This window comes from Bos taurus, chromosome 10 (assembly GCF_002263795.3).
Source record: "Bos taurus isolate L1 Dominette 01449 registration number 42190680 breed Hereford chromosome 10, ARS-UCD2.0, whole genome shotgun sequence".
In the NCBI taxonomy this organism is placed as follows: domain Eukaryota; kingdom Metazoa; phylum Chordata; class Mammalia; order Artiodactyla; family Bovidae; genus Bos; species Bos taurus.
Genome location: NC_037337.1, coordinates 13,299,631 through 13,326,668, shown reverse-complemented (window position 1 = coordinate 13,326,668; position 27,038 = coordinate 13,299,631). Strand labels below are relative to the sequence as shown.

Genomic DNA, 27,038 nt, shown 5'->3' with positions numbered 1-27,038 from the left:
TTTTAAATTGCATTGTTTATCTTTTTATTAGGTTTTAAGAGGTCTTTAAATATTCTCAATAAAGTCCTTTGATGGATATATATTTTGCCCATATTTTCTCTTAGTCTGTGGCCTGCCTTTTCATTTTTGTCACAGCATCTTTTGAAAATCAAATGTTATTAATTTAGATGAAGCACAATTTATTGATTTTTGCCTTACAGTTGGTGCTTTCTGTGTCCCATTTTCTCTTTTAAAATTTGTTTATTCGTTCATTCATTTTTGGCTGCACTGGGTCTTCGTTGCTGTGTATGGGCTTTCTCTAATTTCGATGAGCACAGGTTACTTTTTGTTGGGGTTCTCGGGCTTCTCGTTGTGGCGGCTTCTCTTGTTCCGGAGCACAGGCCCTGGGTGCGTGGGCTTCAGTACTTGCAGCACGAAGGCTCAGTAGTTGTGGGGCATGGCTTAGTTTCCCAGTGGCATGTGGGCTCTTCCCAGATCAGGGATTGAACTCGTGTCCCCTGCATTGGTAGACAGACTCTCAACCACTGGACAACCAGGGAAGCCCCTGTGTCCCATTTTAAAACTCTCTGCTAAAACAGAGGTCACTAAAATAGTCTTCTGTGTCTTCTTTTAGAAGTTTTAGACTTTTAACCCATACAGTTAGACCTATGATCCACTGAGAGCTAATTATTGTATATGGTGTGAGGAAATGATAGATGTTCATTTTTGTGCATATGGATATCCAATTGTTCAGCATCATTTGTTGAAAAATTCTTCTTCCTCTATTGAACTACTTTGTCAAAACTCAACTGACTATGTATGTGTGCATCTGTTTCTGAACTCTTCATTCTGTTCTATTTGATCTATTATGCTTAGCTTCACACCAATACAAACACTCTACTGACTACTGTAGCTTTATAATAAACCTTAAAGTCCAGTAGTCTTAGTCTCCCAACTATGTTTTACCTTTTTAAGGTTGTTTTGGCTATTCTAGGTCCTTTGCATTTACATTTAAATTTTAGATACAATTTATCAACTCTACAAAGGCTACTGGGATTTTTAATGGGATGTGTTTGAAACTACAGATCCAGTAAAGCAAATCTGACATCTTAAGAATACTGACGGTGGTGGTTGCATAACAATGTGAATGTACTTAATATCACTGAACTGTACATTTTATTTCTTTTTTTATTCTACTTGAACTGTACATTGTGAGATGGTAAAAATGATCAATTTTATGTTATATATATTGTACATTTTAAATTTTTAATTAAAAAAAAAAACACTTATTCTAAAATTTAGAATGTATTATAGTACATACTGGAGAAGGCAATGGTACCCCACTCCAGTACTCTTGCCTGGAAAATCCCATGGATGGAGGAGGCTGGTAGGCTGCAGTCCATGGGGTCGCAAAGAGTTGGACATGACTGAGCGACTTCACTTTCATTTTTCACTTTCATGCATTGGAGAAGGAAATGGCAACCCACTCCAGTGTTCTTGCCTGGAGAATCCCAGGGACAGGGGAGTCTGGTGGGCTGCCATCTATGGGGTTGCACAGAGTTGGACACAACTGAAGCGACTCAGCAACAGCAGCAGCACAGTACATAGAGCTTCCCTAGTGGCTCAGATGGTAAAAGAATCTGCCTGCAATGCAGGAGACCCAGTTTCAATCCCTGGGTCAGGAAGATCCCCTGAAGGAAATGGCAACCCACTCCAGTATTCTTGCCTGGAGAATTCCATGGACAGAGGAGCCAAAAGGCTACAGTCCATGGGGTCACTAAGAGTCAGATTCGACTGAGTGACTAACACTGGGAATACAGAATGATTCGTAAGCTGGGCAGTAAATCCCACCAGTCCACTCCTCTCTTCCTCTGCCATCCCCTCCTAGACCTGTGCTAAGGCACATTGTAGCTAAAGGGACATGACCAGAGAACTATGTTTTCCATTTGTCTTTCCTCTGGCTTCTTCATCTTTTTTTTTAAAAAATAAACTTCATTAAGACATAAAGGGCTTTATATACTATTAAGTGTTTCCCAGGTGGCGCTAGTGGTAAGGAACTCTCCTGCCAATGCAGGAGACGGAAGAGATGTGGGTTTGACAGAAGATCCCCTGGAGGAGGAAACGGCAACCCACTCTAGTATTCTTGCCTGGAGAATCCCATGGACAAAGAAACCAGGCAAGCTACAGTCCACAGAATCGCAGTGTCAGACACAACTGAATCGACTTAGCACACACACACATACTATAAAATGCAACCACTTTATCAGAAAGTTTAACTTTTGATAAATGCATATACCCACATATCTACCACCACAATCTAGATATAATACTTCAACACCCCTAGAGAGTTTCCTAAGGCCTCACTGATGTTAATCTCTCCGAAAGCCCTCAGGCAACCACCAATCTACTTTCAGTCCCTAAAGATCTGTGTTTTCTCTATAATTTTACATACATGGAAATAGTCTATACTATTTTGTGTCAGGCTTCTTCCATCTAACATTAAGTGTTTTTGATGGTCATCAAAACTACATGTGTATATTGGGAGGGAGGAGGGAGGAGGGTTCAGGATGGGGAACACATGTATACCTGTGGCGGATTCATTTTAATATTTGGCAAAACTAATACAATTATGTCAAGTTTAAAAAAAAAAAAAAAACTACATGTGTCAGATTTCTCTGGTGGTACAGTGAAATAAGAATAAGACAAGATGCAAGGTAAGAACCCGCCTGCCAGTGCAGGGGACATGCGTTTGACCCTGGTCTGGGAGGAGCCCACATTCCTCAGGGCCGCTGAGCCTGTGTGCCACACCTCCTGCGCCCACATGCCTAGAGCCTGTGCTCCTCTGCAAGAGAGGCCACCATAGTGAGAGGCCATGCACAGCAACGAAGAGCAGCCCCTGCTCCCCATAACTGAAGAAAGTCCCCAACAGCAATGAAGACCTAGAGCAGCCATATATAAATTAATTTTTAAAAACTATGTGTGTCAAGTCTGTTCTTTTTATTGCTGAATAACATTCTATTGTATGGATATACCATAATTTGCTTCTCTCTTAGCCTGCTGAAGAATATTTTAGTTATTTCTACTATGAATATAGCTGCTTTAAATATCTGCATATGAGTCTATCTACATGTTTTCGTTTATCTTGAATACCTAAGAATGGTACGGTTATATGGTAAGTGTATGTATACTTTTATAAAACCCAGAGTTTCTTTAGAGTCAAACTCATACCCAGTCAGTCATGGCTTTGGGCCTATGCACAGTCTAGTCCAGTGGGCAGCCAAGGACACTGAGGGCTGGGTAACTAAGTTCCAGCTGGGGATCTGGTCTGTGCGTACTGGGTGACTATGTCTTTCACAGTCTCAGGTAACAGGCAACAGTTCAGTTCAGTCACTCAGTCGTGTCCGACTCTTTGCAACCCCATGAACTGCAGCACACCAGGCCTCTCTGTCCATCACCAACACCCGGAGCTTACTCAAACTCATGTCCCTGGAGTCAGTGATGCCATCCAACCATCTCATCCTCTGTCATCCCCTTCTCCCGCCTTCAATCTTTCCCAACAACGGGTCTTTTCAAATGAATCCATTCTTAACATCAGGTGGCCAAAGTACTGGAGTTTCAGTTTCAGCATCAGTCCTTTCAATTAATATTCAGGACTGACCTCCTTTAGGATGGACTGGTTGGATCTCCTTGCAGTCCAAGAGACTCTCAAGAGTCTTCTCCCACACCACAGTTCAAAAGCATCAATTTTTCGGCACTCAGCTTTCTTTATAGTTCAACTCTCACATCCAAACATGACTACTGGAAAAACCATAGCTTTGACTAGACGGACTTTTTGTCGGCAAATTAATGTCTCTGCTTTTTAATACGCTGGCATATGTATACTGGCATAATATTCAGGCATACCACAAAGCAAAAAGAGGGTGGTTCTTACTTCTCCAGACAACAAACTAAACAAAGAGTCGTAGTAAAAATAAAAAATACCAGCAAATGCCTTTTATACTAAAACAAAACATAAAAGAGGATGCAACAACTTTTAGATTTCAGCTAAAATCCAAAACATCACAACTAGCAAATAATTTCTTACCTCTGTGCATAATCTTGTGCTTCTCCCTCAGGTATGTCAGGCCTTTTATTACCTAGGTGAGAGGAAATGTAAAAAGAGGGAAACTGAAATCGTGGTGTTTAGAAAATATTCAACCTATTTTAAAATTATCTAGAAAATACTTCTTCTAACAACACAAATTTGCCTTCTTCCCTTATTTTTCTTCTCTCTTTTGATTTTTTTCATCTGTCTTATTAAGAAACCATCTTTTTACATGGTATATAGCATATGATTTTTAAGCAAAATTGGTAATTGCAAGTTTAGACAACTTACATTTTAAAAAACACTTTGCCTGAATTCATTTTTTTAATCTGCAATCTAAATAGAAGCTTTCTGATGCCAAAAATGAGAATTCTTTTGGATTCCCTGTCCTATTTTTCAAGATAGATTTTAACATACAGAAAGTTACTTTGCTAGTTTTAGTGAAAGGGAGAGGATATTGTATCTAGAATCCAGATAAGAGAAAATTCTAGTGAAAAACCTAACTTTTCTTAGAAAACCTCCCTTTGTCAACTTCCCACCTTCCTCCTTGTCCCCTTCCTATTTATCAATGAGAGAAGTTGGAAGAAAAGCTTCTCAATATACTCACAGCAATGCTAACTTTTCCTAAAATTTGTTCAGGAATTCTTCCAGCTTTCTTCAGAACTTGATCCAAGGAACCCCCATCCTAAGAACAAGAATACCAGAGCCTGTTTAGTGCAGTGTTTCTCACTACTCTTTCAAGAATTAAACTTCAGGACCAAAATCAATCTCACACATGACAGATCTTCCTAGAAGGGTACCCTCTGGTGTGCTCCAGATATCAAGTAAGATATGAATGTGAAACATTGTGGGATCTAGCAAATGATTAATAACTCAAATCCTATGAATAACCATCCCATAAATTACTAATTCAGCGGTTCACTCTGCTGAACTGACAGAGTAGAGCCTAGGAGTGCTCTAGAGGCACACTATCTGAATCTGCATTCCCAACTCGCACTTACTATCTAGTGGACACTGACTAAGTTACTCAACTTGTACAGTGGGAATGACAATAATTAAATAAGGCTACTGTAATACTCACAGAGCTACTGTAAGCATTAAACAGGCTCATACATCCAAAGCCCTTGGAATAGTATTTAGCCCACAGTAAGTTCTCAATAAATGTTTGCCATTCTGTCACCATTATGTAAGTCACAACTTGCATTTGGTATTATCCTAACGAATTATACTTCACAAAATCCAAAGAAAAATACCATAGAAAGTAATTATTCATTCCACAAATCCTACAAAGCACCATGCACTGTTTGAGGTTCTGTGGGGGATAAAGATACAAAAAAGACCAAGCTTTTGTCCTCAATAAATTTATAAACTAGTAGGAGAATATACCACTCCACAAAACACAATGAAACAGAATAAATGTATATAGTAAAAGTGCTGCACACACCCAGAGAAGAAGGGAGAATTCTGACTTCACTCAGAAGATAGCAATTTGAGCTGAAATCTTACTCAAGGAATGAGTATGATTTCCATACCTGCAAAAGGAGAGGAGCAAGGGGAGAAAAGAATACGGTGGAGGAGTGGAATTCTAACCACTGGATCACCAGGGGACTCCCAAGAACAGGGCATTTCAACGAGATCATAAGCAGAGAAACACTAAATTGCTTAGTACTCCTGGGATGCAGCCAATTATCAGTCACAATATAAAATTACCCCAGAAGCAGAGATGATTCCTACAAACTCAGACTGATTTTCTAAAGTATCCTGTCTACCCTGGGCAGCTACCATCATCAACTATCACCTGTTAATCACCTCTGCATAAGGCAGAGGGATATGTGAGGAACTACAAATGAAGAAACTATAAGGACAGGAAATAACACCCTCTGGTTGGGAAGACAGAACACATCATAAAGTTGTGAGGCACCGTGAATCCTCCTCTGGAACAGGGCAGGGAACAAACAGTTAAATGAAGAGAAAAGACATCACTACAGGTATTCAGAGGGAGCGATCCCTGGACAAAGCGGCCAGCAGAAGCGTTCACAACAAGGGGACACGGAACCTGAGCCTTTGAGGAGGGCGAGATCTGGGTAGGATAAGTAGAGAGACATTCTCACAGAGATCCCGCTTCCAACACCACCCAGTCTCTATGATGCAGCCAAGAAACAGAAGGTTGGAGAGCAATGCATGACGTAATAAACAAAAGGAGGACACAGCATAATCTCATTTTTATAAAACTAAAGTGTGCATATACTCACACAAAATCAGAGTATCAAAAATGTTACCAAAATGCTCCAGTCTATATAGTAAGATCAGGGATTTCTGTCGTTCAATAGTTTCTTCTCTATGCTTTTCTATGACTTACAAATTTTCTACAATAAATAAATGTTTTACCTTTTAAAAGTAAAAAAAAAAACTGACCTCATTTATGAAAGTGGAGAATTAAACCTATAAATCAATTAACAGATACTTACTGAGCATCCAGTTTGTGCAAAATTTGTTAGGAAGTTACAACACTGCTTTCTTTCTAAAGGAAGTGAGAAAACAAGTAAGACTCGTTCAGGGATACAGAGCTCTTGAAAAATGTTACCTAGGGACTTCCCTGGTGGTCTAAGTGGTTAAGAATTTGCCTGCCAATGCAGGGGACATGGGTTCAATCCCTGGTCAAGGAACTAAGACACCACATGCTACAGGGCAACTAAGCCTGAACACCAGCGACTAAAGCCCACATGCCCTAGAGCCTATGCTCTGCAATAAGAGAAGCCGCTGCAATGAGACGCCCACACACCATAACTAGAGTGAGCCCATGCTTGGCAATGAAGACCCAGGGCAGCCAAAAATAAAAAAATAAGTAAATAAAAATCATTTTTTAAAGTTACCTAAAATAATGCTAACCACAGATTATCAACTTAATATTCTACGCTTACAGGAAGGACAGTTTGGACCAATGACTTTCTATCATAGATCAGCTACGGATCATGGATGTTAATGAAAAAGAAGACAGTGCAGGTGTGCAGGCGTGTAGGCATATGCATACTAACAGCCTGAATACGTTAGACTTCTCATCACAACAAACTCCCAGGCACAACTACCTAACGATGGGTCAGACAACCAAGGAGCACAGGGGAAGATTTCAAAATTCAACCGAAAATTCAACTGTGCTATGAGATGGGAATTATTAATCTAGAGCCAAAGAGAACTTCTCCATAAACACACATTTTCCAAGAGCCCTCGGGAGAGCCCTACCCTGGCTGTGACCCAGGCGGGTGCCTGAGTCACCCTTTGAGCCTGGCTGCCTTCACAATGCCACAAGCCCCTGGTGGCCAAATCAGACCAGCACCACAGCCCAGGTAAACACACCCAAATCAGCAGGCTCCAAGAAAGGCCACAGCACCTCTCAATTTCCCTTACTGACAGGCACAGGGACTCCAGTGCAGAAAGTTTCTGGCTATTTCTATTTTGCTTTCAACTGAATGTGATTTCAGACCCTTTGTTTGAACGACTTTGCCTAATTATTAGGGAAGACTGTATACTTAAAGCTAGGGAACAGAGCAACTCTGCCCAAATTTGTGATGCAAACAAGGCAGAAAACGCTCTCAGGTTCCACTGCCAGGTCAGAAGGCAGCCCAGTGAAGTACCTTGGTATAGTAAACATTTCTGTTAACAAGGAAGAAATGCTGGCTCTCCTCCCTTTAGCCTCCTTCTATACTACAAGCAGAGTTACAGTATGGGCAAGGGGAGGAGCAGGATTTAAGAGGCACGAACCACAGTCAGGCTCACCCAGTGCTGCCTGCGACTCACCTCCCAACCTTTCAATTCTACTGCAGTTGCCAAGGACCTGCCTTCGCTGACTAAAGCTGCTGAAAACTGGGCTTATTTTTAGAAGCCGATTATTAACTAAGTCAGTGGTGCTTTTGTGAAGGTTTTCTATAGAAGAGACAAATGCTTTATGGAAAAAAAAAAGAGAGCTTGAAACATCAACCCTGAGTTCCCAGCTCTCTGGTTGCTCAGCTACCCCTGAGCAGGAGTCTCCTTCCCCAAAGACAAGAACATTCCTGTTCTGATCAGGCAGCATCCAGGTACCCCTTGAGTCTCAAAATCCAGACTGAGCAGTACAAACACAGCTTTTTTCTAGAAAAGGTCAGCCCTAGCCAAGTGCATTGAGAAGATAGGGCTCAGTGCATGCTAATGACAAATTTAAAGTGCATCCCAATAATTTATGTATCTGAGCAATACATAAATGGACAGGTGTGATAAAAGCAAACACGGGAAGATGTTAATGGTAGAATTGAGGTGGTGGGTTTAGACAGCACATTACACAATTCCTGCAACTTTCTGTACTTCTGAAATTTTTTATAGTAAAGCATTGGGGGAAAATGCCAGTGACAAAGAACATCATGCAAACACTGTGATACAGAGAGGGCCAGAGAGCCTGGGAAGGTAGGATATGGCTAATGAACAGAGCTCTACATGACAGCACCTTTCAAATGGGGAAGCTGAGACAAAGCAGAAATCCCCAAAGAGAAGTGGCAGGCAGCCATTAGAAAACTGTCCTGGCAAAGCAGCCGGTGCAGGAGCTCTTCTGCAGGAGGCCTGTGCAGGGACCAAGGAAGGGGTGAGCGTGCCCAGCCGAGAGCAGACAGCTACCCTGGGGCATGGCTGCTTAGACTTCAGGCCACAACTGCTTCCTTCCAGGGTCCCGTCCCTGGCAGCTCTGAGCCTCTCCACTAGTACTGAAGCAGTTTCAGCTGGGCCTAGGTACCCCCAGAAACAGGAGGCCCTAACTCTCTCTTGAGCCCCAGGCCTGACCACGCGCCCCCCCATCCTGGCCTGCCTCATCAGTTGGTCAACACATATCACCTAATAGGTGTCCTACACTGTGCTTGGCCCCAGAAAGCTTTTGACGGCCAGTTTCCCAGGCTCACCTTTCCCAGGTAATTACCTCCTCAGGTAATTCCAGAGACACCTTGTTTTGAAGACTTAAGTGAGAAGATCTCACTCACCCCAGAGAGCCAAATCCATGGGGGAAAACAACCGACCTGCAGCTACTAGCAATGGGCTAAGAGAATGGGTGCCAACCCCCGTGACATCCTGTGTCATCTCGTCCTCTGGGAGGGAAAGGCTGAACGTGGGCAAGGAGCACGAGGCTGTGATCAGTATCTCTGAATCCAGACTGAAGAAAGAAGGGTTCCAGTATGAGGAAGTCTCAACACAGGTTAATTTAAGACAAACAGAAAGACTGAACGCCATGTGGCAAGATGCCACATACGGCTTCCAGCCGGATCTGGATAAATGAAGAGGCCACTGACTACCAATGTTTAGGGCCTGATCCTAACCTCTGAAGCAAGCACCCTGGAGGTCAACCATGCTCAAACCTACAAACCACCTCCTGGCTCCTCTATTAAAGGAAGAATAACCTCCAGTTTTGTGCTACCCTCTAATAAAGGGGTTGGAGGTTACTCAGGAAAGAATTTCTGATGGTTCAGAAGACAGTAGACATGAGGAGACACATATCTGGTGATCAAAGAGCCCCCATGTCCACAGCAACACCCTCACCATGACACTGCTCTCAATGTCCCCATCCCTGCAGCAGCTCATGTGGCACTTTGTACTAATAGGCACTAAAATAAGTGCATGTGAAGCTGATTCCATAATGATTAACTAATGTAGTGAACTGACTGGCTATGAGGGCCAAAAACCACAGAAACTCAAAAGGTTAGCATGGGGAGGGGTCCCTAGAAAAGATCCAGTCCAAACATTTTTCTGCAGAAATGAGAAAATCCTGAGAGGGTACATGACTTATATAGCGTAATGGAGGCAATATGAAATTTAAAGGAGGTGGATCTGGTTAGTGACATCAGTTAAGAGTTCAGCTCTGACACTTACTGGTTATAAAACTTAGACTAATTACTAAACCTCTCAAGGCCTTACTCTCTCCATCTACCAGCTTGGGGTAGGGGTGGGGGTCAATCCATGTCATATGACAGGGCTGATATGATTAACAAGTCACATAACATGAAAAGGACTCAAGTGGCAGAAGATGCGAAAGCTAGTTACCATTGTGTCGAGCCATGCCGCCACCCATTCTCTGTTATTTTAGCAAGACCCAAGCGGGAAAAACTTTGCTCAGGCCTTTCCTGTTTTACCACTAGTTGATCACCATCACCTCCACCCTCTCACCCTTCTAGTTTTCAAGGACCTCCATTGCCATTTACACATTTTCATCCAACTCTTGGGCTAAAGCTGGAAAACCAACCATCATCAGCACAAAGAGCACAAGAAACCCCAGGGACGAGCAGCAGCCCTGCCCCTCTGCCCTTCCCCACCCCACCAGGCTGAGAATAATCGGCACCCCAGGCCTGGGTTGAGACCAAGCCAGAAACACTCACATGCTTCCCAGAAAGACTGCTTCACTCTCGCGGAAGCAAGAAAGAATGAGAGCTTTCTCAGGGACCTTCAGGTGCACCAAAGACATATTTCAGAACCTACGTTCCATATGGTACTGCAGAGACAGTCAGCACATGCCTGAAACCCGGTGAATGGCATTTCTTAATCATTAAAATGAAAAGATGTTCAATTTAACAGGGGCATCGGCAAGGGACAAACATCCTGGGAGGGTTCTCCTAGAGTTTATTAAGACCAGGCCTTGGGGCTCTCATTACAGAGCTGAAGACAGGTCTAGAGAATCAGGAAGGAAGCAGAGAAGTTGCTGAAGGACACAAGGCTGGGACTGAAAGCAGAGCACCCATGAAGCAGGGAGACTCGGTCACGTTAGCCTTGGTCTCTGAACTGTCAGCTCCAGTGAGGATAAAGCAAAAGCTAAAGTCTACAAAAGGTGTACTCTGAGTCAGATAGTGTGGTAGAAGACTTACATCTTTTATTTTAATCCTCACCACAACAAGGCAGGTATAATAGTGCCCATTTTACAGATGAGGAAACGGAGAATCAGAAAGATAAAAAACTTTCCAAGGACACGACAAGAAAGTGACATCTATAAACAAATAATTATTGAGCACCTGCTGTGGCTTTGGAGAAACAATGGCAAACAGAACAAAGTGTCTGCTTGGATTTTTGTGAAGAAGGGAATTATGAATCAACATCTCAGATACTAAAGTGCCCTGTGCCATGCTGCCTATTGGGGACAGAAAAGATTAACAACCTTGAAGCCAGCCTCTCTCCCTTTGAACTTCTGGCCATCAAGGATAGAAAGAGATCCCCAATCCCTATCCAGTAAACTCAACAAAGTACACTGGAGTAAGCCAGCCTTGGTTCACATTTTACTAATTCTACTTACCAGTTGCCTGACCTTGATTAAGTTATTCCATTTCTCTGTGCCTCAGTTTCCTCACTTGTAAAATGCAGATAATGTACCCAACTCAATAAGGTGTTTGTAGAAATATAATATTAATTTGCTTAGGGTGGTGCTTAATATGATATATACCCAATAGCTATTAGTTCATCAGTATTAATTTTGCTAACCCTGCTCTTATAGCAAGTTATAAACTCTCTGAAAGCAGGGACTCACCCACTTTCACTCATCTTCATAACCCCTGAACCATGTACCTAGTACACAGCATGGCATGTAATATATGGGTTTAAACTACATTAACCAGGCTTGACCCACATCAAAATCTTGGGATCAAGAAAACTGAGAGATGTGCTCCAGGTACAACCTAGGGACACCTGGTTGCTGCCACCTCTCTGAAGAGACAGGGACTTAGGAAGGAGGCCTGTCATTTTCTTGGTTAATCCAACTTCTACAGTCAGGTTTCCTAAATGCCCCAGATAGTGATCTGGATCCAGGGAGGAACAAGGAAGCAATCGGTCAGGTCACATCTCAGAGCAAAGGTCAGACTGGAGCCCCCAGCTTTCCAGGCCGCTCTTCAGAGGCTGCCAGGCTGCCACACACCATGTGCTCCATGCAGATGCTGATCTCGCCGTCGCTGTAGAACGCCCCGTAGAAGCCCACGATATAAGGCGAGTTGCACTCATGGAGAACCTGCAGCTCCCTTATGATCTGGTTCCGGATGGCAGGTTTGATCTCCAGGTGAATTAGCTGGGGAAAGAAAGTGGAAGGAAGAGAAGCTTTAAACATATATGAATGGATGGAGGGGTGGAGGGGTGGGTGGGTGGATAGACAGAAGTTTTCTGAAATGCTTAAGCTCCTAAAGGTGGGAAGAGAGGAAACAGGCAAGTTTCAACAAACAGGTTACTGGCCAGCTAGAGTGCTGAGTGCCAACATAACCAAGGCAGGTGTTGGCACTGGAGGAGCTGTACCCAGGGGAGGGACAGCTGTGCCTCTACTCCCAGGAGCCAAGACTGAGGAAGAGGGGCCCTTTTGCTCCCAAGAACAAAAGGACCTGGGAAGCTGAGAGATGAGGAGAAGTGGCCTTAGAGACTTGGTTGATACCCAAGGGCTGCAGGACCAGAAGGGGATGAGGAACTGGGTCTGCCAATCTAAGCTGCCCAGGAGACTTCCCCTTGACCTTAGGAGCCTGATGTGGTTGAGATTTAGCCAAGGCCTGGGGGGCCTCCTTATCTTCGCCCCACCATGCTGTCCCTTGTTTCAGCTGAGGAGACAGGTGACAAAAACATGAAATGGTTACCGAATAAGGCTGAGCTTCTAAAAAGAGCCACGGACAATGAGTGTCAGAAGACATGGAAGCAGCGGTTAGCAGCGTGGGCGCTAGTGAAAGCTAGACAGGAGGTGGGCCTTGAAGATGGGAAGTGTTTGAAAAGATGAAGGAACAGCATGAGCAAAAATATGTGGACAGAAATGAACATGGTGTGCTGCAAAACATGGAAGAGTCCAAATCTGCTGTCCAGAAAGAGGAGGACTCAGGGTCACCAGGGAGGCACGTCCAGCTCAAGGACTGCACGCCAGGGTGCGGAGCCAGGACGCCGTACTGCAGGGAGACGAAGGGGAAGCATGGCAGGGGTGGAGCTCGGAGAAGCAACACGAAGTCAGTGTTTTTTGTGTCCCTGCTAAGTTGCTTCAGGCGTGTCCGACTCTGTGTGACCCCATAGACCGCAGCCCACCAGGCTCCGCTGTCCCTGGGATTCTCCAGGCAAGAACACTGGAGTGGGTTGCCATTTCCTTCTCCAATGTGTGTCCCTGGGGCTGGGTAAATGAAAGCAGCCCCTGCTCTTGAAAAATGGCAAATGACCATCTCAGCTTTCTTTCCAGAGCACCCAGAAAGCTAACAAAGGGTTCCTTGCTATTATTTTCCAGTCTGGGGAGTGGGATAAATACACTAACACATCATGAGTGTGTTTATCTGTAATCTAACAGATAACACGAATTCAAACTTCAAACAGCACAAAAGTGTACTGAATGAAAAGTCAATTTTCTTTCCACCCTTGTCTCCAGGCCCCCAGGTCTTCTAAGAGATAATCCAATTACCTGTCTACCAAGGCAAGCTTGATTCAGTCCTTTTTTTTTTTTTTTTAAAGTGCCCTCACCTTTCTGGCCATAACAAGTCCGGACGGCTTGTGGGAGACCTTGAACACCACACCTCCATTGCCGGCACCCAGCTCACTGATCTTCTCAAAGTCATCATCCTTCAGTTCCCCCACCTTCTGCTTCTGGGTCAGAAAGGCCTCGAGGCGCTTCCGCTGCTGTTCATCGAGCTCCAGCTCCTCCAGCTTCTTCTGCAAGGCCTCCAGGTTGGTCCTGTCCCAAAGTGGGGAGCACAGGTCAACACCGGCATCAGAGAAGCCCACCCAAAGGAGCGCTCCTGCTGTGGAGAGCTCCAGCGCTGGGGCCAGAGAGAGAGCTGACGGAGGCGGCTCAGGGAGGGTCTCACCTGCTGTGGCTCTGCCCCCTGCACTCTACCACCCCTCACGGCTCACCACAGACACACTTCCCCTCTCAAGGTCTGGTCTCCTCGTTTGTAAAATAAGGGAATGAGTTCTCTCTCAGTGGGCTCTGGGCCTACGAAAGGAACCACAGAATCTACTAAAATCCAGAGTGAGCCACCTTACTCTGCCTTAAAACCCCAGTTTCAAAAAGTCCCACGAGTGTTGGTTTTACGACACCATAAACAAAGTACAATCTATTTCCTAAAATCACTAAATTGAAACCAAAGCACATCGTCGAAACAGGCTCTAACCTGAATCACAACAGAAACCCTCCTTCTCCATGTGATCAGATCAGGAACAAGGTGAATCAAAACACAGCAAACAGGACATACCTAAAATTTTTACTTTTGCAACAAACACGAAGTGCATTCATTCACCACCTTCTTTGAGTGAGAGCTCCACATACAGTGCCTATCATTTCCAAATTCTTTCAGGTGGAGCAAAGATGTCAACAGAATAATCTCCATAAAACTTTAAGAGTTGGATGACTTTCTCCCATTTTAATGCTCACCTAATTTGACAGTAATTTTTTTTTTTTTACTGACTTGGACTTACTGAGTCTTTGCACAGCTCTTAACCAGTATTCACAGAGGGAGAAAAAAGAAAACCACTTCGTTTGCAATCATATTTCATCAGTTTATCTTATATTTAAATACATACATTACTTAACTACAATTCCAGGTGTAACTGTACAAATGACTTTGGGGACAAATCATCTCTTAGTAAGCACATAATCCAACCAGTGGGTGCCAGAGTGAGTGGGTGTGGCAGAGAGCAGCCCGCTAGTGCGTTTTACATAAAGAACTGAAAAGCGCTCATTACCTCCCGGGAGCCTGTGAAGAGAAGGGTGGTAAGGAGCGCTTCTACCATGTTTCATTTTTGTCCTTAGTCTAGACAAACAACACGGGTGGCAAGACAGGCCGGCATTACACATCAGGAAGCTGGTGACCTCCCCTCGACAGGCACCATTTCGGAGCTTGAAGGGTAAGAGCAAGCACCGTCTTCCACTCTTCGTTCACATTATACTCCAAACCTTAAGAAGGAGATGGAGACCCTATGCCTCCCCAGTGTACGGGAGGATCCAATACTGCCTTACAAGTAACATGGTACACGGGGCCAGAGAGGACACGGGGCTGATTTTCCCCATCTTCCTCACTGGGTAACTCTGCGGGGAAAGAAGGCTGGGGCCATCAACTGAACTGTCCCCTAAAAATTCGTAAGTTGAAACCTTAACCCCCAGTGTTTGCTGCTGCTAAGTCGCTTCAGTTGTGTCCGACTCTGTTTGACCCCATAGACAGCAGCCCACTAGACTCCTCTGTCCCTGGGATTCTCCAGGCAAGAATACTGGAGTGGGTTGCCATTTCCTTTTGCAATGCATGAAAGTGAAAAGGGAAGTCGCCCAGTCGTGCCCGACTCTTAGCGACCCCATGGACTGCAGCCCACCAGGTCTCCTCCGTCCATGGGACTTTCCAGGCAAGAGTACCGGAGTGGGGTGCCATTGCCTTCTCCAAGGTCATATGGGTAGAGCCCTATTCAGATAGGACTGATAGTCTTGTAAAAGAGGTGGCCTATCCCCTACACACTCCAAGGAAAGGCTGTGTGAAGATACAGCAAGACAGCAGTCTCTACAAGCCAGAAAGAGAGGTCTCGCCAAAACCCAACCATGCTGGCAAGTCAACCAGTCCTCATCTCGGACTTCAAGCCTCCAGAACTAGGAGAAAAGTAATTTCTGTTATGTAAACCACCCAGCCTATGGTATTTTGTGATGTAGCCCCCGCAGACCGAGACAGTTGGTCAATATCGTCATCCTGAAAGGCTCAGCTCAGCCTCATGCTCCCCTCAGGCCTTCAGGTAGGGCGCTGGAACCATGGCTGCTGGGAGTGCACAGCTCACACCCTCTGGTTTCCCTTCTCTAAGGTCTCTCCACAAAGGAGCCCATTGATGACAACATTTAGAAACACACGTCAAATGCAGACACACCTCACAGCTAAAACCTGGATGAGGTTACAGCTGCCTAGAGGGTCAGTAGTCTGACTGGAAATGCAGACTCAAAAAGCTCTCTAGAACACACACACACAGGGACATCCCTGGTGGTCCAGTGGTTGACTCTCTGCGCCTCCAATGCAGGGGGCACAGGTTCAATCCCTGGTTGGGGAACTAAGATCCCATATGCCATACAGTGCGGCCAAAAAAAAGAACATACACACACGTACACACCCCCACACTGAGCATATATGAGGGAGAGAAGAAAGGGGGGCTAGATGAAAAGATCATCACTCTCCTTAATAACACCGTATTCTCTTTTGAGTGTTTTACACATATTAATGCATTTAATCCACACCCCTACAATTACAACAGAGAGTGAACTCAAGCACAGACAGGGGAAGTAACTCTTCAAAGGTTGTAATCTAGTAAATGGCAGAGCCAGGAGTCAAACCTGGGCAGAGAGAATCTCTAACCTTAATCATGATGCTGTATTACCTCTTCAAAAAGTTCCATACTTTCAAGGGTGGTGACTTGCAAACATGGGTGAGATCCTAGGGTGGCGCACTTAACACACCAGGGCTCAATCAGACGAAAAAATGGTATAAATGGTGTCCCTACATGAAGAGCACTTTGCCTCAGATGCCACCCCGTCTCCCTCGTAAGTCAATCTGAACAACTGCCTTGTGAGAAACACTGGCCACAAGAAGCCACGCCCATTTGGGGGCTGAGGAGGGGGAGGGGGAAGGTGGGAGGGACGCTGACTCTGCTCATTTTCTGACTCGGCAGAAATAAGGAATTCTCCCATTTTGAGGAAGAAAAACTAAATCTGGGCTTTGTGCCACCTTCCTCCCTGCCCTCCCTCCTGTGCTTCACGGTCCTTCCGCCTACTCCATCAGCTAAGGACCCAGCTTCTGATTTGTGCTTTCAGAGGGTGGAGCCACGGAGCAAGGAGACATGGCAAAAACTACAAGCTACGGTGGCAAGACTTTCCTGACGACTGGGGGTGGACCGGTGTCACCAAATTAATGAGTCACAGTAATCAGAAATCCTGGATGCTTATCCCGAACTGGGCATCAACTAGCTGGGTGACCATGAACAAGTCATTTAACTTGACAGTCTGTTTTCTCTCCTATAAAACAGAGTGTGAAGATGCTTACTTCACCAGGACAGGATCAAAACAGAAAACTAATGGGACAAAATACAGGCATTTTGACACATTTCAACACAAATGTTGGGGCAGGTGGGAGTGGGTTGGAGGATAAGGAGAAGCCACAGCATCAACAGCAGGCTCCAAAAACTACTGTCTTTTGTCCTTCCTGTAATTTAATTTCCTGTAATTTAAAAATTATTAAAAAGCCTCTAAATGTGTTTTAAAAACTATTTCAGAGAATGAAAGACAAAAGATTGTATCTGAAGGTGAAAGGAAAGTCCTGGCCACAAAACGACTTTCACGACTCATTAAAGAGAAATCAATCAGTAAGATATCAGCATTCAGTACTGCTTCCTCTCACACAGGGAACAGATAATGTTCAACAGGCTCATCTGTGCCCTCCCAAGATGAAATGCTTCACACAGAGGAAATAGGAAGAGAGGGGCCCCTCACCTCCAGCCACCCGACAAATCTCCAACACTCAGAGGATGAGAACCAGCCTCTCTCACAATCTTTGGTTTTCACTGAAATCAGCAATATCAGGACTAGGGATTAAGAAAAGAACCTGGAGCCTAGCAGGTTCCATCTCTGACACACCCGGCCCTCTTCAGGGAGCAGCTGCGATAGCTCCGACCCCCAGCACGCACACTGCCTACGGCAGAAAGGGAACAACACACTGCAACGTGAACTCTGCACCAGGGCTGTCAGTAAACACGAGTTCATCCAGACACACGAGCACAGGCTTGAAATGGGAACACAGAAGAAAAACAAGGGACTTGGAGAAAAACATGGGTTGTCATTCATGTTCTGAAAACACCAGGGAGGCACAATGAAGTGGGTGGGGATGAGCCTACAGAACATCTCCTTCCCTCTCAACTCACCCATCTGCTAAGCCTCATTACACGGCCACAGCTGGAACCTTTCATTCCTGGCTCGATGTTCACATCAAGCAGCAGCACACAAGGCAGCACATGGAGAGACCTGAAAGACCACCTTATGCAACCCATTCCACAAGTGAGGAGACGGAGGTGCACAGAGGGCGAGGTCCCACAGCTTACGGGCGGCAGGTCTCCCAACTCCTAAAACATTGCCACCTTCAACTTTGATGGTCATTACAACGGGAAGCTGACCTGAAAGGTGGAGGGAGGCAATGTCCAGACCAAGGAATGGGGTCATCAGACTGACACACACCAAACAGAAATGAGCCACAAATGCACGCCAAACACCAGCCCGTTGTCTGTCACCAACCTGAGCACGGCGGCGGCAGGTGGCAGGCCCCACCCCCACCAGGAGGAAGCACAGAGGGAAGAGCAGGGGGTGACCCCCACTCACTGTGCTGGGAGGGGAGGGGGAGCCCCGGTGCACGTGGGTCTCCTCACCAGAGAGCCCAGGGAGTGATGAACTTCTCCTCCTCCTGGGGAATTCGGCCAGTAGGGCCGGAGGAAAGAAAGGCAGAAAGGGAACAACCCCCAGAGAATAAGGATGCGCCCCTGACCTACATCCTATGCACTCCCCATCCGAGAGGTCTTGGGAGCTGCCTCCTTTTCTGGTATCCTTGATTTCCACACCCACTAAAAAAAAAAAAGGATATGGGGAGTAGGTTGGAGAGAGTGGTCTAGATGTCTCAAAGGAAGTCTATCAACATGATAGCCAGCTGAGGAGGTGCAGAATAAGGCAGAGGGCGTATTTGGACTGAGGGGCTGAGGAGCTTCAACCAGGGAGGTGAGGGGAAAGGGGTAGAGCTGGCACCAAGGGTCTCTACATGGCCAAACCACAGACAGCAGGAGATGCAGGGGGCTACAAAGGCAAGGAGAGAGGAAAAGGGGCCTGGATGAGGAAGGCCAAGGGGCCAAAGGCACAGCTCACAACCTCCAGACTCCAACCTGGACTAGCCCACCTGTGTTAGCGCAGCCCACCCATGTGTGCCGACCATGGCCAGCCCCGGACAACATGGTGGGGAGAAGCTTATAGCCCCCCACCTCCATCCTGCAGGCGCTCTGGGAAGGGCTGGTTAACTAATGGGGGAGTAAAATTCTAGGAGTACATATACAGGCTCTGTGAAAGAGACCAGATACAAAAGAATACACACTATGTCATTCCATCTATAAAGAATTCAAAACTAAACTACACTATTATAAACAGTGATGCAAACTATAATACAGAATATTATATAAACAACAGTAGGATAAACAACAAGGCCCTACTGTGTAGCACAGGGAACTATATTCAATATCTTGTGATAAACCACAGTTGAAAAGAATATGAAAAAGAAGATATATATAATTGAATCATTTTGCTGTATAGAAGAAATTAACATAACACTGTAAATCAACTATACTTCAATTTCTTAAAAATCCAAAAATAAAAACAAAGTTAAAAAGTGATTACCCTTTGGTGGGGGAGGGTAGTGACTAGGAAGGGACATATGATGGTTAATTCCATGTGTCAGCATTGCTGGGTCTCAGTGCCAATGTATTTCATCAAACATTATTCTGGATGTTTCTGGATTTTTGGGGTGTTGGGGGGGAAATGAGATGAACATTTAAATTGGTAAACTTTTAGTAAAGCAGATTACCTTCCATAATGTGAACGGGCCTTACCAGCAGTAGAATTCTTCTTCCAGCGGACTGCCTTTGGACTTATAGTGCAACTCTTTCATGGGTCTCCAGCCTGCCAGCCTACCCTGAAGCTTTTGGCCTTAACAGGCTTCCACAATCACAAAAGTGAATTCCTCTAAAAGTTCCAGTCAGTTCTGTCTCCTCTCTCTTTCTCAATCTCAGTATCTCTTGATAATCAGATTAATCTGCCTTGAAAGCTCCGTTCTGATTTCCTTTTATTCTTTTTTTCCCTCTTTGTGTTTCAGCTTGGATAGTTTTTATGAACCCTTCTTTTAGGTCACTGATTCTTTCCTCAGTTCTGTCCAGTTTGCCAATAAGCCTGTTGACCTCTGATGTCATATTATAGGTTTGTTTCATCTCCCCAGGTCTTCGGTAAGAATGCACGCCATTTGACACTACAAGGCCCTCGGTGAATAGTGAAAGGAATACAGACAAAGAAGGGCAAATTAAGACAATGATGTGATGGTAAATAAAAGGTGATTTCACAGATTAAGTGAAAGTGCAATATAAAAAGTACTGGAATCACCAAAAATGATAAACAAATATTTCATATTGCTATGGTATTGTCAGTAATTGTTGGTTAATAAGAATAATGTGTGATTTGACAGTACCTACTACTGATTTATTGCATACCTGCTGTGTGCCAGGTATTCTGCTAAACATGGATAAGCACCTAAATTCCTGCCACCATGGCACAACTGCCACTGTCAGCCCCACTGTACTGATGAAATCCCTGCGTTTTCCCGTTTTCATGCAATAAGTAATAGCGTAGAAAAGTGCACAACGTTGTTAAACACCACCTTTACTGCCTTTACCAGCTTCACCACCACTCCCAAAGACTTCAGAGCAAAGACGATCCTTCAGGTTCCCTAAGCCTCACAAAGAGCCTAGGACACAGACGGCTCTGCAGTTCGGAATATGCTGAGCAATCAAGATGATTTTTGTAGGATTCTAGAAGAACATAAAATTTAGATAGCAAAAAAGGAGAAAGGGCGTTCCAGCAGGGTCTACAATATAGACTGTGGTACAGAACTGGGAGTAAGAACATTAAGAGCAAAGAACACTGGGAGAATCAAGTTTAAAAGTAAAAAAATCAGAAAATGAGAGTCGGGACAGATGTTTATCACTGATTTCACTTTAAATCAAATAGCTTCCAAGCCAATAAGCAAATATTTTTAAAAGTCAAGAGAATGAGTTTGAGTAAAAGAAATAAATAATCATCACATATTCCTATCCTTCAAAAAAACAACCCAACTTCATCCTTGGAATCAAACTGCCTTCTGAAATCATATAAAGAACCTTCCCATGGCATGTTTCTGCAGACAGGCATGCTGAAACACACACACACACACACAGGAACCTCTGGAGTGACAGGATCACCCACTCACACTCTTCTTAAATAGTGAACAACATCCTGAATCAGACAGGGCGTGTCAAATTGTTGCTTGAAAGAACTGACAGCCTATGGTTCCTTCTGCCCCAGTGGACAAAATGTGTTCATATTAGCCACACTTGAGTTAATTTCTGAAGGACCAGTCTTCTGTAGTGGTACCAAAAGGAAAGAAAAAAGTGATTGAGTTTGGAGGGAGAGGAAAAAAGATCAGAAGACAGAGGACAAAAAGGTATGCATCACCTTTACTTAATAGGGACAAAAGAGGGATGTAAGAGTCTGACAAAGAACGAACATTTAGATGCAGTTAAGAGATGAGCTCCTAAATGCTAGTCATGGTATACTCATTAACTCACCTAATCCTCACAACAACATTTAAAAATGGGTATGTTGTTCCTGTTTTACAGACATGGAAATGGAGGCCAGAAGTAGTTAAGTGACTTAACCAAAGCTAGGGTTGGAATTCCAAAGTTTGATCTTTCCCCCACACCAGCTAAAGAGCTCATGTCCTTCAAACAAATCTCTAACTTAGCTCATCCCTAACACCAGGTATTTACCCATTAGTGACTTTGAAGTAAGAAGTGTGTTTGGCTAAGAGGTAAAATCCCTGAGAGGGCAGCAAATTACATCTACCCCAAAAGAAACTTCTCTCAGAGGAACATCCGAGGCTGACATACAATTTGGTTGGGGAGGGAAGGGAAGAGATAGGATGCTGACCGGGTGTCCACATGGGGTGAGCAGTAAACGTTCTGGCGGCCCTGAGAGGGCGGCAGGGAAGGGGCAGAAAGTGATGAAAGAAAGCACCAAGGCTGACCTAGGTAGAAAATCCAATAAACTGGTGGTCACCATCAGAAAAACAAAGGCAGCCGCGGAATGGGACTCGCTGACTGTTCTTGAAAGGACAAATCGGTGAAAGCGGCCTTAATACAATGCTGCACGTGATCCCACCCACTGGCGAGCCTGACAGACTACAGTCCATGAGGTCGCAAAGGAGTCAGACATGACTTAGCGACTAAACAATTCCCTGCTCTAGAGAAAGACATTTTAGCAACTCCCTGCATAATAATGGCCCACGGTGTTCTGTGAACGACAGGTGCAGGTTGCTCTTTAAGGAGAAAGGATCCAACCACAACCTTAGACCTCATAACCCAAAATGGTGAGGACAGCTGAGTCCCTGGGGCAAAAAAAAATCAATAGCTAGTGCCCAGAAGCAGGAAGATGTAGTCAAAAAAAAAAACAAAAACAAAACAACAAAAACAAAAAACAAAACACAGCACTCAAAACACATCTCCAATTCTAGATCACGTTGAGAAATTTTCATTTCTCCAGACCCATTTCTCCCCTTAAATACACAAACAACATGTTTGTTACAGCAACATCCTTCTCCTTGCTCAAAGTACAGACAAGAGAGGTCAGCAAACCTCACCTTTGAGCACATACCACCTCTGGGGGAAATCTCACTGCCTGGGCCCCTCTAGCAATCTCAGGGAAGCCTGATCTCAGGACCAGGGCTAGAAGGCCATACACGTGCTCACGGAGGCACTCAAGTTCCTAAACTATTAGTCAGGCTCTCCACTTAAGAGTGACTGGTCTGGCAGAGTCAAAACCTAGCTGGTAGAAGTAACATCATAGACCAGAGAGAATGAAATTTAATGAAAACCCAAACTGACAGTGTTCGTTTCTGTCGTCTCAAAGAAGGTGAAGGGTGAGGAAATAAGTGTGCTCGTAACAAATTCCCTCACAGTGGAGGATACCTGAGGCCCGGAAGCCTGGCCCATAGTTGAGAAGGGGCTGCTCCTGAGCTCTGGCATAGGCAGAAGCAGGCCTGGGCAGCACACAGGGGTGGAGCTGGAGAGATGGATTAGATCGCAGAATAAAATGGGAGAGACTTCTATGGGGAGTGGCTGTGAAGCAGCAAAAGATGAAGAAAAGGATACAACATGGCAGAGTGGCAGAGGTCATCTAAACCTAAGACCACCAAAGTTTATGTTGTCTTTATTGCTACAAGACATTCTCCCCACCCCAGACCTTCAGTCTACTCTGCCATGCACACAAACAGCCTTGTGTATATTTTGTTCTTACTGTTGTTTGATGGAAACAAAGGAAAGAGGGCCAAATTCCAAGTTGGTTCAGCACAGAGCAAAGAGAAGAGAAAAAACGCAGAAGGGAAATGTGAGTCCCAAAGAAACAGAAGTGACCAAGAGAATCTAAATCTCCAGGACTGCCCAATCTAGAGGAGGGCAGGGTGTAAGGAATGGGAGTAGATATCTAGGTTACAGCTGTGCTGTCTATAGCCGTGAAAATGCAACACAGATTCATTATGGAGCATCCATGGTGTGATAGGCACTATCTACGCTAGAGGTTAGGGAGGTACAGTGGTGGAAGACAATGTCCTGCCTCACCAGGCTCTGTGTGTGTGTGTGTGTGTGTGTGTGTGTGTGTGTAAACAGGGAGACAGAGATATAGAGATGACAGAGAGACAGACAGATATCACAGTGCAAGCCAAACACTGGGAAGGGTACTAACAAGTACATCAACGACTGCAGGGTAAAGGAGACCATAATGCTGAAACTGAGGTGGGCACAGCGGGACATGGGAACAGAAAAAAGACAACTCCATCTAAGATGAGGAAGGGAAAGCAAAAGTCAGAAAGTGTAATGCCCACTGAAGACAGAACTGAAGGGTATCAGTTTCTGCAGCAGAGGGAAAAGCACTCCATGCAGGCTCGGGCATCAGCATGAACAGAAGAGCGCTGCAAGTTACAAGCCGTCCCAAGTGATCAGAGAGCAGGTGCGCCCAGGAGAGAGCCCAGACGAAACTGGAGGCTGAGCTGGGGCGAGACTGTGAAGGAGACAGCACATCACGCTAAGGGACTAGGTCTGGGAGGAAATGGGGAGACGCCGGCCAAAGGCTACAGACTTGGGGTTAGAAGACAAACAGGTTCTGCATGTCTAATGCTCAGTACAGTGATTCTAGTCAACAATACTATATTATATATTTCAAAGTTGCTAAGAGACTAGATCTTAAATGTTCTCACCACACATACACACAAAAAGAAACGATAATTATGTGACAAGACAAAGGTATTCACTAATGCTATGGTGGCAATCATACTGCAATACATATCAAATCAGTACAATGTATACCTTAAACTTATGCAATGTTATAGGTCAATTATATTTCAATAAAACATAAAAACTCTAAGTTAAAAAATTTTTAAGACGTGGCCCTAGCACACCAGCCTAAAATGCCTGAGGATGTTGTTTATGGTTTAGCAATAAACAGCAGCCTGGCATCTTAGTTTCTAAAAATGCCATCAGAATACTTATTTTACTACTTAAACATTTTTTTTTTCAGCATACATTGGTTCTATATTATACGTCTTACCTTCCATCACCAGATTTGTGACCTGCTGTCATTCAGCGATCCTGGTTTCTAAAGACTCCACTTTCTCCGCAGATCCACTACCTGGTGAAGCAATGCTCATTTTTGCTGTACAGCTCCAGAGAGCCTTTTGTCCCCCACCTCTCTGGTATTTTTTTATTGACTGTATATTTTCTGGCACATAGGCAATCTGAAAATGATAGGCCATTCTGAACTGTACGCTTATTTTAAATTTGTATATTTGTATCAAATGAAAATGTTCACTTTTAGAGGGTTGTTAACAGCAATTGGGGAACAACTTCTGAGTATCTTCAGTTTCCTGGAAGGACACTGGATTCTCCATTAGACAAGCCGCAATATCCTTCACATCATGCCTCTCACGTTGCACGCCTTCTGCGTATATGCAAGTGTTTCTCAAAATATTTAAGATACATTCAAGATATCACAATTTGACCAGAATGCAATTTAAGTATGCACTTTTGGGGTCAAATCACCAATAATGCACTCATGCAAAGCAGACATTTAAAGAAGTAAAGAATTCTAGTTTGATGAAACGATCGACAAGGGGTTAATATATAAAATATACAAACATCTCATATGACTCAACATCAAAAAAACAAACCACCCAATCAAAAAACAGGCAAAAGACCTAAACAGACATTTCCTGAAAGAAGACGCAGAAATAGCCAAAAGGCACATGAGAGATGCTCAATATCGCCAACAGTTGAAATGCAGATCAAAACCACAATGAGACATCACCTCACACTGGTCAGAATAGCTATGAACAGAAGTCTCTAAATAATAAACGCTGGAGAGGCTGTGGAGAAAAGGGAACCCTACTACACCGCGGGCGGGAACAGAAACCGGTGCAGCCACTATGGAAAACAGTATGGAGGTTCCTTAAAAACAAAAAACAAAGCTACCTTATGGTCCAGCAATTCCACTTCTGGGTATACATCTGGGAAAAAGAAAACTCTAATTTGAAAAGATACCCGCACTTCAACGTTCATAGCAGCACTATTCATAATAGCCAAGACAAGGGCCCAGCAACAGGCGACTGGCTTGAGAACACGTGGTACGCGTACACAGTGGACGATCACTGCACCGTAAAACAGAATGAAGCACTGCCATGCGCAGCGAGGCGGACGGTCCCAGAGAACATAATTCTTAGTGAAACAAACCAGACCAGAGGAAGACAAATATTATATGATACCACTTATATGTGGAATCTAAAAATTTATACAAATGAATCTATATACAAAGCAGAAACTGATTCACAGATACAGAGCGAGGGGGACAAATTAGGAGAGATGAACAGAAATACATAAAATAGAAAAGCAACAGGACTTACTATATATAGGACAGGAAATTATACCCAATATCTTGTAAAAACTTATAATGGAATATAATTGCCAAAAAACCAAGTCACCGCACTGTATACTTCAAACTAACACAATATTGTAAGTCAACTATACATCAACCTAAAAGAAATTCTAGTTTGCAATCATAACAGAAATAGAGTCAAGAACTGCACAACTCAGAAGACACTGGTTTCCTTGAGAGGATGTAGAAACCTGAAGTCTAAAAACAGCTGAGTTCAACTTTCCAATTCCTTGGAAACCCACTGGGGAATTCTCTTTTAGATAATTAACTCTCGTTATCTGTTCCAAAGACTGGCTCAAAGAAGCCTTTGATAGTACCGTCAAATCGAGTCCATCGTGCATACCAGCTCATTTTAAGGACAGAAGCGTTTCTCTCCTGTCAAACCACAGTCCTGGAGTCAATTCCTAAACCCAACACTGATTCATATTATTGCTATCTATGCAATACATTAATAAATGATGGTTGCTTTTCCAGCTATGCTTGAAGCTCACCAAATTCAGTTTGGCTATCTCATTTCATATATGCATTACTGAATGCCTGAGGGCTTTTTTATTTGCAGAATTGCACCCTCTGTCAATACTTTACCTCCAATGTATAACCACAATCTTAACAAAAGACACTAAAATTGTGGAAATAACCCTGAATTTGAAATCAAGAGGTCTACAGCCTCCATCAACTCTGCTGGTAACTGATCATCTAACCTTGAACAAACTCTCTCACATGTATTAAATGGAAGCATACTCTTGTCCTGTGTTACCAAAGACTGTTATGAACATAGTGAGAATGTGCTCTGAAACAAACAGCTGGCCACATTAAAAGAGATGCTTTTCTAAAATAAATAAGAATACCTTTCCTCTAACTTATTCTTGCTTACAAAAAGAGTGTGATTGTGGGTGACACCTCACATTAATTGTGAATCCTCAAAGAGCATTAAAGAATACATGAATGACCAAAATTAGAAAACAAAATCTACCTAGACAGCACATTCAGTCAGTTCAGTAGCTAGTCGTGTCCGACTCTTTGCAACCCCATGGACTGCAGCACGCAAGACCTCCCCGTCCTTCATCTCCCGGAGAATGCTCAAACTCATGTCCATCAAGACAGAGATGCCATCCAACCATCTCATCCTCTGTTGTCCCCTTCTCCTCCTGCCTTCAATCTTTCCCAGCATCAGGGTCTTTTCTAATGAGTCAGTTCTTCGCATCAAGT

General features: G+C 44.1%; 2 protein-coding genes across 4 annotated transcripts in view; one reads left to right on the top strand and one right to left on the bottom strand.

The window, feature by feature from the left end:
- The window catches only part of SNAPC5 (small nuclear RNA activating complex polypeptide 5), a 43,098-nt gene extending 29,501 nt beyond the window's left edge, over nt 1-13,597 (top strand). For both annotated transcript variants that reach the window (XM_059890652.1, XM_059890650.1), the window contains exon 4: nt 13,511-13,597. The gene's annotated coding sequence lies outside the window, so the exon portion shown is untranslated. The remainder of the gene's footprint in view (nt 1-13,510) is intronic.
- MAP2K1 (mitogen-activated protein kinase kinase 1) overlaps nt 1-27,038 on the bottom strand; it is a 74,866-nt gene that overhangs the window by 24,551 nt on the left and 23,277 nt on the right. For both annotated transcript variants that reach the window (NM_001130752.1, XM_059890488.1), the window contains 4 exon segments: nt 4,064-4,115; nt 4,671-4,748; nt 11,967-12,113; nt 13,520-13,730. In NM_001130752.1, coding sequence (NP_001124224.1) covers nt 4,064-4,115; nt 4,671-4,748; nt 11,967-12,113; nt 13,520-13,730 — 488 coding nt within the window.